This window comes from Myotis lucifugus, unplaced genomic scaffold (assembly GCF_000147115.1).
Source record: "Myotis lucifugus unplaced genomic scaffold, Myoluc2.0 scaffold_408, whole genome shotgun sequence".
Lineage (NCBI taxonomy): Eukaryota > Metazoa > Chordata > Mammalia > Chiroptera > Vespertilionidae > Myotis > Myotis lucifugus.
The window spans coordinates 544,354-554,556 of record NW_005871456.1 but is presented as its reverse complement, the minus strand read 5'-3'; the positions used below and the strand labels follow the sequence as shown (position 1 = coordinate 554,556).

Below are 10,203 nucleotides of genomic sequence, written 5' to 3'. Positions count from 1 at the left end.
GAGAAATTAAATTCTGACTTTAGAGAGTAAAGGAGTAAAGTGAGAGCCACTAGAGCAGTGGTTCTGAACCTTCTGGCCCTTTAAATACAGTTCCTCATGTTGTGACCCAACCATAAAATTATTTTCGTTGCTACTTCATAACTGTAATGTTGCTACTGTTATGAATCGTCATGTAAATATCTGATATGCAGGATGGTCTTAGGCGGCCCCTGTGAAAGGGTTGTTCGACCGCCAAAGGGGTCGCGACCCACAGGTTGAGAACCGCTGCGCTAGAGAGACTAGAAGAGGTAAGACCAGGTAGGATCTTGTAGGCCATGGTAGACAGTTTAGGGCAGTGAAATACTGAACAGGTTTGCATTTTGTAAAAATCACTTTGGCTGCTTGACGTTACGACCCAAATGGAAGCTGTGGTCACACCAGGTGGGAAGCCAATGCAGTCATCTGGGTAAGAGAGGCTGAAGCTGGAGCTTGGACCAGAGAGACGCTGATGAGGAAGAGAACTAGGCAGCGTGCAGAGAAGTGTATGCGCAAAATCAACAGGACTTGGTGACGAATTGGATGTGAAAGGGTGACAAGGTCGGTTCAAGGATGATGCCACTGTTCAGCCTTGAGGGAATGGGTGGGTGGTGGAGGGACTCATAGATATGGGGAGCACTGGAGAAAGATCTGATTTTGGAGAGAAGATTGGTCCTCAGTTCCACCTTAGACAAGCTGAATTTGAGTCAGCTTTGAGACCCCTAATTGGGATGTCAATGTTGTCAATTGAGTATACAGGTTGCAGTTCAATGTAAAAAAACAAACACAAAAAAACAAGAGAGAGTTATGATAGAGTCCAAGTCGACCTCCAGGGGACCCTGCCCCTTGGTACTCATGCCTTGTGTAAACTTCATAAAGCATTATTATTGCCCAAAGAACAAACAGGTATATATATATGTGTTTGTCCCTCCGCAAATCATTAAAGCTCAGCAGTGTTTTCCTTGGCCCTGCGGGGATTTGGCTTGGGAGGAGACAGTGCCCCGGGTTCCCCTCCAGGCGCAAACTGGAGGCACGAGAGTGATGTGGGAAGAGGAGTGGACTTGGCCGAGCCAGCTTCATGGGTTCCAGCCCCATTCTCGATTCTCAGACCCAGGTGCGGTGCCCCTGCCTACAGACTACAGAGGGTTAAAAAGCCAGCGCTGCTGCCCGGCCCCGCCCCAAGCTCGCTTCCCAGACTGCGCAACCGCGAAGAATCCGCCGGCAACAGCTGGACAGTCTTGCGTGTCCAATCACAGACGACGCTCCGCCTGTTCCCGCCTTCTAAGCGGGAGGACCAATCAACATCAAGAGCTAACCCCGGCTTTCCCAGGGTCCCTGCCGCGGAGTGTGTGGAGCTGCTGGTTGGCTCTGCTCTAGCGGCGCGGGGGTTTCCGGGGCCTGGGACCCGGTTCCGACCTGGCTTCCCGGGATGTCGGTGGCTTTCGTACCGGACTGGCTGCGAGGCAAGGCGCAAGTCAATCAGGAGACCATCCAGCGGGTGAGCGCTAACGCGGACCGAGGGGAGGGGTTTCTCAGCCGAGGACCGGAAGGGCCGCCGGTGCGGGAAGCTTCCCGGGGTGGCGGCATCCCCGTCGACACCCGGGTGTTGACTCTGGGGTCGGGGTGAGAGGGAAACCAAGTCAAGTCAGCAGAGGCGCCGGGGCAGGACCGCCTGGCACGGGGCTGTGAGGCCGTGGACAGGTTCCTTCACGCCGTGGTGTCGTGTGGCACTGACCCCTCCTCTGATCTTGCAGCTCCTGGAGGAGAATGACCAGCTGATCCGCTGTATCGTGGAGTATCAGAACAAAGGCCGGGCGAACGAGTGCGTCCAGTAAGTCCCCAGCTCCCTCCCCTTACTTTTTAAAAAAAAAAAATTTTTATTGACTTCAGAGAGGGAGAGAGAGGGAGTTAGAAACATCAATGAATGAGAGAGAATCATGGATCGGCTGCCTCCTGCACGCCCCCTACTGGGGATCAAGCCCACAACCCGGGCATGTGCCCTTGACCGAAATCGAACCTGGGACCCTTCAGTCCGCGGGGCGATGCTTTATCCACTGAGCCAAACCGGCCAGGGCCCTCCCCTCACTTTTGAGTGGCGTGGAAGCCTGTGTGGTGACACAGCCGCTGTCCCGAGCTCTTCCGGGGAGGATCGGAGCGGTGGCCTGCCTGCCCGGCACCGTGGGACCGCACCCTGTGAAGCCTGGAGTCAGAGGTGGCACCCGCTTCAAAACCTGAGTTGTGCTCATTTTGCAAAGCCTTCGTCACCCGAAGCCATGCCAGCTGATGACAACGGGGATGGGGAGGGAAGCACACGGGAAGGTGGTCTTAGGAGATGATCCTGGCGGCTGCTTTCCCTTTTCTGTTTTTAGCGTGCGTGTATTAAAGCCGGGAACAGTGACACAAGGAAGGGCTTAGGGTGGAGGAAGCTACAGGAGGGAGCCTGGGCGGGGTGCTGTGGCTCCCTGGAAAGTCAGAGAAAAGGGGCCTTGGAGACAGATTCTGGGGCTGGCCTGGGGTGAGCTGCCACTGCCCATTGCTCCCGTGGTTGCAAGTCTCTTGGGGACCCTTACAGTTTAGGAGAGGCAGCCTGAGAGGAAATAAAGGGGTGGCCGTGCTCCTGGGAGCGCGTGGTGGCGGCGGCTGTCTTATCGTGGATCCCCTGCGGCTCACCCCTTTTCTGTTCAGTTGGGTGGGGTCAGACCATTTGCAACGTTAACACACAAAGACCAATGAAAGATGTCTAAGTTAAGCCAGAGGTAAATTTTGTACAATAATTTAATGTGCTCTAGTGAAGAGAAAATAATCTGTTTTCTAAATGTAGTCCAGGAATTATGCCGTTTATTATAGAAAAATACATTATTTCATTGTTACTGAAGTCATAGTTAAGAAAGCCATGCTCTTCCCCCCACCCCCCCCAAAAAAAAAAAAACACCTACAATCCTTCACTGAACAGCTCAGTGGAATAGTAGAGATAATCCGTCTTTGGATAAAGACGGTATTTGACTCTGGCATTTGGTCATTTGCTTTTTTGCAGTTTATAGTAAACACTCCCATTTTTTCTATATGAGAAAGAGTTGCAAAGCATTCCGTTTGGTGCAGTGATTCTCAGCCTCTGGGTAAGAAAGTTATCGAAGTCTCCTGGTGGGCTTTTTCACATTGCACCTGCCATGCCTCCTGCTTCCTAGTCTGACTTTTCTTCCTTGGTAGGGAGCTCGACTCCCTGACCGAGAATCACTACGATAGGAAGCACACGTGGAGGTATTCCATCCCTGCTTTTAAGTTTGTTCAGGTATTTTGTATGTCCTGCTGAGTACCAGGAACTGTCTTAGCTACTGGGAATCAGGACCAAAACAATAGCTCTGCAGGCGTGGAGCTTACCTTCTGTGTAGCATGTGCCACAGAGAAATCTCATTTATTTGGCTACCATTGCAGATGCCAACCCAGCCAGAGGAGATCATATAATTAAGCACATGCTAATAACTCTTTGAATAAGAATAAAGTGTGGGTAAGTGGGGGGCAGGGTGCTGTGTTATACCAGCTGTCTCTGATGTGACATTTGAGGAGATACCTGAGGTAAGGGAGCCAGCTGTGCAGTATGTGAGGCAGAGCATGAGGTGGAAAAGCCCCCAGGCTGGGGTGTGCTCCATGTCTTTAAATGTCAGCAAGGATGCCGCTGTAACCAGAACTCAGTGAGCAAAGGGAAAGTGGTAGAAGATGAGATCAGAGAGGCAACTAGAGGTCCCGATCTTGTAGGGCCTTGTGGGCCACGAGAAGGGCTCAGCTTTGCTCAGAATGAGATGGGAGCCTTTGAAAAGTACTAAACAGAGATAGGACATGATCTTAAATTGTACAGTGATCACTCAGGCTGTTATGTGTAGGGGTACAGAGATAGAGCACAGGAACCAGTTTAGAAGTTTGGTTCAATACCATAGTCTAGAGAGGTGCCTATGGAAATAAGTGGATATATTTTCCTTGAAAGTGTTAAACAAGAAGGTGAATAACACTGACTCATCAGTCTATGGATGAGCCTTTCCACTAGAGTAGGTAAATTCTCTTCCAGTTGTTTGTTCATGTTCAGTAAAAACAAGACTAATTTTTGCCTGTTTTTCACCCGTAGGTACCAGCATGTGCTACACAGAAATCTCATTTATTTGGCTACCATTGCAGATGCCAACCCAACCAGTCCTTCAAAAGTGATGGAATAATCTTCCAGGTGGCTGTTGTGAGGAGTAATCGAAAGTAATACATTTCCTATGAAACAGGCAGGATCTTTACCAACTCCACTGCTGAAAACATGAAGGAAATCTCTGTGTCTCTTTTAAGTGTGAAAATGTGAAGAACTGTATTTCCATGTAAATATTTATTTTAATAATTAAGCAGATTCCCTCAAGTTGCCTCCAGGTGTTTTCTTTCTTGAAATAGGTGTGTTTGGACAACAAAGATGTCATGGGCTTCTTCAAGCCTACTTTCTTAGGTTCAGCCTGAAGAGGAACCTGAGCAGGTGCTTGGCGATCAGGAGGAACTGGTGAGACTCCCCACTGAGACCCTGCCAGTGGAACATGTAACTGTGTTCTCCTTTCTACTAGTTTGTAGTTCTGGACCCCCTGGCCGCTCTGGTCAGGTTGCTTGGAAATAAAGCTTGCCTTTCCACAAAAGACTGATACGGAGGTATAGAAATTTTCACGTAATAAGTGTTCCATTTGGTTTTCCAGGAAAACTGTAAGAACTTAAAAATATATGTAACACCCTGGCCAGTTTTGCTCGGTGGTATGAGCTGAGTGTAGTGAACTGGGGGGAACTTAGCTAGGCCTGTTTGCTCCGTGTCCCTTGTCTTCAGAGATAAGGATGCTCCTTTGGGTATAGGGAGTGCACCCCTCATAGGAGATATAAATAACAAGGAACCTGATATGTGATCATCAGGAGAACCGGTGGTGCAGGCAGAAGCAACAGCTATGCAAGGACCCTTCATTCCAACCATTGTTATTTGTCTTTTCAGTTCATTTATAGAGCAGTATGCACATATGTGGTCATCAGTTCAAGTATAACGTGTCCTCATTTGACCAGGCCTGTGCTGGGCTCCACAAAAAATGAGTTAGGATCCTATCTGACAGGAAGTGTTTGTTGTAGTAGGTTTTTCATATGAATTTAATGAGATTCAAACTCCCCCCTGGAGAGAATGAAGCAGCAGACATTTATGAAAACAGCCATGCTTTAAAACAAGTCAGTGGCAAAAAAAAAAAAAAAAAAAAAGATGGGTGCTGTATCCACAATTATGGTGACTTCTTACTTTGAAGCCATTGCTCCAATGGCCATCTCTGTGTGGCCACACACCATTCCTTTCTCCTGGTTACTGGTTCTACCCTAAGCTGATCAATCATGATATCTACCCATTGCCATGGCCATCAGGAGATGGGGTGTGAAGCTCATCAAGCCAACCAGAATGTCCCCAGGACTTTTGCTCACTGGTGCTGGCAGGAAAAATGCTTTCCGTTCAGATTGCCAGACTATAACAATGTATGCTTGAAGATACCATGGCCAAGTTCCCTGTTCCACCTGGAGAAAGCCAATCTGATTTTGACGAATATAATGAGGATGTCATTTTAGCAACATACTCCTTTTTATTTACCCCATGAAATGGTCTACTAATTTTCCACACAAAAAATCTAGGATTTCAAAACGTGTGTTTCCAAATTTTCAATATATAGATTTTGTTACCAAGTTCTGGTAATATTTTGTTTCTGCATCATGGGTCCCAAGATTCCCTCCAGTTTGATGGTTGGTTGGGAGGACTCACAGGACACAGCATATAAACCACAGCTATAGTTTATTAGCAAAATAATTCAAAGCTAACTCAGCAAAGGGAAAAGACACAGGACAAAGGTCACAGGAAACCAAGTTTAAACTTCCCTCCCAGTGGAGTGACACAGGGCAAGCTTACTTCAACCAGGGATGAACTGTGTGACCAGTGAGAACTGTCTACCAGGGAAGTTCTTTACAGTCAGTACCCAAAATTTTTTAAACATTTTTTATTGATTTTATAGAGGAAGGGAGAGGGAGAGAGAGATAGAAACATCAATGATGAGATAGAATTATTGATCAGCTGCCTCCTGCACACCCCACACTAGGGATCAAACCCACAACCTGGGCATGTGCCCTGACGGAGAATTGAACCCTGACCTCCTGGTTCATAGGTCAACCCTCAGCCACTGAGCCACACCAGTGGGGCATTACCCAAAATACTTTATTAGAGGCTAGTCACATATGCATCTTCTGCCTAACACATACCTAAATTCCAGATTCCCCAAAGGAAAGCAGGTGTTCAGCAAAAATCATAGTGTTTACACAAATAGCTTAGGCATAGTGAGGCACTCTTATCATATAATGAACACTTTCTATAATTTTAGGAAATTGATTACCATTGAAGTTCCCAGATTCCACTCAAAGGCCAACCTTGTAAGCAGGTCTTTCTAAAGACAGTAGCCTTAGCTGATCAGTGATTCTTTCTCATCATTGATGTTTCTATCTCTCTCTTCCTCTCTGAAATCAACAAAAATATATTTAAAATAAAGAAAAAGAAAGACAGCAGCCTTGCCCTGTTGTTGTGGCTCAGTGGATTGAGCATCATTCCCATGAACCAAGAGGTTGATGGTTCGATTCCCAGTTAGGACATGGCTCCACCCTCCAGTGTGGGGCGTGCAGGAGGCAGCAGATTAATGATTCTCATCATTGATGTTTCTCTCTCTCTTCCTCCCTGAAACGAGTAAAAATATATTTTTAAAAAATTTTAAGCCGAAACCGGTTTGGCTCAGTGGATAGAGCGTCGGTCTGTGGACTGAAAGGTCCCAGGTTCGATTCCGGGCAAGGGCATGTACCTGGGTTGCGGGCACATCCCCAGAAGGAGATGTGCAGGAGGCAGCTGATCGATGTTTCTCTCTCATCGATGTTTCTAACTATCTCTTTCCCTTCCTCTCTGTAAAAAAATCAATAAAATATATTTTAAAAAAATTTTTTAAATAGTACGAGCAAACAAGGTAGAATTGTGTCTGTACCTTCTCACGGGATTCCTTTTCTCTCTTTTCCTTCACCTCTTTTCTCCCTTCCCTAAGTTATAAAAATGTAAAAGTTACTTTCGGGCGAGGTTGGAGCAGGGATCCCTGCTCGAGGCTGCATTGTGTATTACAGAGGATATGATGCAAAAAAGAAAACAGGCTATAAAAGCTCCGTGGGCTTAAACCTCAAGGACTTAATTCACACAACTGGCTCGAAGCTGTCAACAGCAAAACCTCGCGATATCCGGTGATGCACGGAAGCTCCCAGCTCTCGACAAGGAACCAGAGGAAGTGAGAGCGCAGGCGTGTCCAGGGCTCCCAGATTGGGCGACTGATTCCAGTAGAGAAAAGGGGCGGGACAAAAAAAAGGACCAGCTCAGTAATAGGAGCGCCGGACCGGAGGCTTCTCCAGAGCTCCCGGACACGCCCACGTGTGCTCCTTTCCGGTCAAGACCCTCTCCGAGCCTGCGCTCTCGCGGTATTTGTCCAGACTCTCGCGGGGTTTAGCGTGGCACTGGGAGGCCGGGCTGGGGGAAGGGGGTGGCGGTCCGTTATCGGCGTTGGGTTTCGGCCGCTGTAACCGCGCTTTCTCCTCTGTGCACGGGGAGCTGCTCAGGCTGGAGGCCAGCCAGGTGAAGAGCTTGCCCGCTTGAGTGTGCGTGCCTTGTGGGAGCCAGGAGGCCTGGGACGGGAGGGGGCGCCGTCTCACCCTCTCGCACGGTCGCGACAGGCTGGTGCGGGGCGACCGAGGCTCGGGCTCCGCCCCCGCCCCGGCTCCCGACCTGTCGGGACCTGACCGCTTTCCCCCCCCTCTCTCTCCCAGCTCTTTCCGCCGCCTCGGTAGCGATGGGGGCGCAGGACCGGCCGCAGTGCCACTTTGACATCGAGATCAACCGGGAGCCGGGTGAGCCGGACACGGGGGAGCCCTGCTGGGGCCCGGGCTTATCTCGGGGAAGGGGAGGGGTCTACCCTCGTCGACTCTCCCCGAGCCTTTTTGGGAGCGGGTAGGCGGTCCACATTCCGTTTCTCCTGAGCCAGAATCTGGGGGGGAGGGTGGCTCCGGTACACCACTCCCACTCCTCGGAGTCCAGGCCTCGCCCCCCCTTCCCAAACTCCATGCCCCTTTGCACCCCCAGACTGAGTGTTTATGCCTGGCGCCAAGAAAAGGGGTGCACTCCTTTTGGGACCTTTTATCTGTTCCTAGGTGGCAAACACCTCCAGTTCCGATTTCAGTTACCTTGCTGTGAGCGGTGGTGTCTGGACTCCTACATGTTGTATTTCCCAATACTTGAAAGCCATGAATAGGTTAGCCGGGCTCTGTTATTCCTTAAAGTATCTTTAGCCAGAATCTGTGGTTCCTGGGGAAACGGCCTGGGGAAGTCCTCTGGTTAAACCCAAGCATTCTGTACCAGCAGACTGGCTGCACGCATTCATGTTTTGTCTGCGTATTTTGTTGAAAATAAAGTATTTTCTTCTATCTAACGGGTGGTCGTTTCATTCTGAGTAGCAGCAGAGCGAGCAGTGTTTCAAGCTTGTTTTCTTGGCTTTTTTTTTTTTTTTTTTTTTTTTATCTGTAACAACTTTTAATGGCAGGCATAGATGCAGGCTTTGTGCGCCCTCTTTCTTGTTCAGTAGATTCTTGAGAGCCTCCTACTGTTCTAGACTGTGGGGATCTAGCGGTGAATAAAACAAAGGCCTCTCTTCCTTGTAGTTTTTAGCCTGTTGGGGGAAGACAGACAATAAAGCAGGAGAAAAAAAAAATTGAGGGACTTGTACAGTAGGGGTCCTGTTTGAATAAGTTGGTCCGAAAAGGCCATTTTGAGGAGATGACAACTAAGCAGACATCTGGAGGAGATGGCATCTCGGAGAAGAACATTCCTGGTGGAGGGACAGTTTAATGCAAAGGTCCTGAGGAGGGGATTTTAAGTACTTGCGTGTTTAAGGGACCTGGAGAAGTTCGGGGAGGACAGAGAGTAGCAGGAAATGGCGATAGGCCATCGTAAGGACTTTGACTCCGTCAGATAAGAACTTATTGAAGGGATTTGAGCAAAGGAATGATGTTATCTTGGACATGTTGTTATATTCTCTCCTACTAGCTTTTGAGCCTTGATGGATCTTAATCCTCATTCTATAGTGAATCAAAGCGTCAGATAGTAGAACTTAACGTTTTTATAAAGAATTAAAAATAGAACACTCCTGAAAAGTAGAAATAAAGGTTCTGTAGTCATGTAAAGTACCCCTTTCCCGGTACATGTTTATATCCTAGATTTGTAAATAACCTTTGTGGTGAAAAATGTCTGGAATATGTTTGGTAAATGTTGGATGAACTTCAGTCTCCAACATCCAAGGTAATTCATTATACCACCATCCTGGGAGAAGTGAGTAGCACCCTTGAGAAGACTGAATTATATATGAAACAGGGAATGCTTACATTGTTCTAGGTTGAAATCATAGGTAATCTGCAGTTTCATCTGGTCCAATCTCACGTAATCCTTATCTAGCACTTTCAACTCAGTAAATTGTCTATATAAATAGTAGGTACTTGATTTTAGCACAGCTTTTAAGGATCACTTCAGTTTGATGGATTCTGCTTTGTGGGATTTAACCATTAGTATATTGTATTTGTCTCTGAGTACTTATTCAAGTAAAACTCTTGACTTCTTGTATAGTTAATAATTCACTTGATAGAAGTGCAAAGTAATATCTTTGATGGACTTTAAGCAAAGATCCTTGAAGAGTGGCCATAGTGTTCACTTTAATGAGATCAAGAAGTATTGATAAAAGTTTCATTTTTATTAGAGGGGTAAGGAGAGAGAGAGGAAAAAGGGGAAAGAGAGAAAGAGAAAGAGAGTGAAGGATTGGGAGAGGGAGGTGGATTGCCAATAAAAATTGAGTTTAATACTGCACAGTATGCTTTTTCATTGCTATCATTGGAAAAGTATATATTTTATAGCAATCAAATTAGAATTTTAAATCAAAAAGCCACCAGGTGAATGCAAGTGTATATCAAAAGAGGAAAAGTCTTTTTATATACAGTCTTTAAATATATATTTTTTTATAAAAGTCTTTTTATATATTTTTTTATAAAGACTTTTTATAAAAGTCTTTAAATATATAATTTTATTGATTTCAGAGAGGA

At 47.0% G+C, this 10,203-nt stretch overlaps 2 protein-coding genes across 6 annotated transcripts in view; both read left to right on the top strand.

The window, feature by feature from the left end:
- Positions 1 to 1,138: 1,138 nt before the first annotated feature.
- On the top strand, positions 1,139 to 4,405 carry SS18L2 (SS18 like 2). The gene is made up of 3 exons (XM_006102303.3): positions 1,139 to 1,513; positions 1,770 to 1,846; positions 4,133 to 4,405. Exons 1-3 carry the CDS (start codon positions 1,445 to 1,447, stop codon positions 4,218 to 4,220), a joined length of 234 nt encoding a protein of 77 aa, XP_006102365.1. The 5' UTR covers positions 1,139 to 1,444; the 3' UTR covers positions 4,221 to 4,405.
- A 3,129-nt stretch (positions 4,406 to 7,534) lies between these two features.
- The window catches only part of NKTR (natural killer cell triggering receptor), a 37,901-nt gene continuing 35,232 nt past the window's right edge, over positions 7,535 to 10,203 (top strand). For 3 of the 5 annotated variants that reach the window (XM_014467641.2, XM_014467640.2, XM_014467637.2), the window contains exons 1-2: positions 7,558 to 7,696; positions 7,888 to 7,968. In XM_014467641.2, coding sequence (XP_014323127.1) covers positions 7,911 to 7,968 — 58 coding nt within the window. In that variant the 5' untranslated portion in view covers positions 7,558 to 7,696; positions 7,888 to 7,910. Of the gene's footprint in view, positions 7,720 to 7,887; positions 7,969 to 10,203 lie in introns of all 5 variants that reach the window. The other 2 variants (XM_006102301.2, XM_014467639.2) reach the window with 2 other exon arrangements.

What these genes read in the sequence shown, in the direction of transcription:
- SS18L2 (XM_006102303.3), top strand. Translation starts at nt 1,445, where the DNA reads ATGTCGGTGGCTTTCGTACCGGACTGGCTGCGAGGCAAGGCGCAAGTC. An exon ending in ATCAGGAGACCATCCAGCGG is followed by an intron (nt 1,514 to 1,769) that starts GTGAGCGCTAAC and finishes CTGATCTTGCAG; the next exon opens with CTCCTGGAGGAGAATGACCA. An exon ending in CGGGCGAACGAGTGCGTCCA is followed by an intron (nt 1,847 to 4,132) that starts GTAAGTCCCCAG and finishes TTTCACCCGTAG; the next exon opens with GTACCAGCATGTGCTACACA.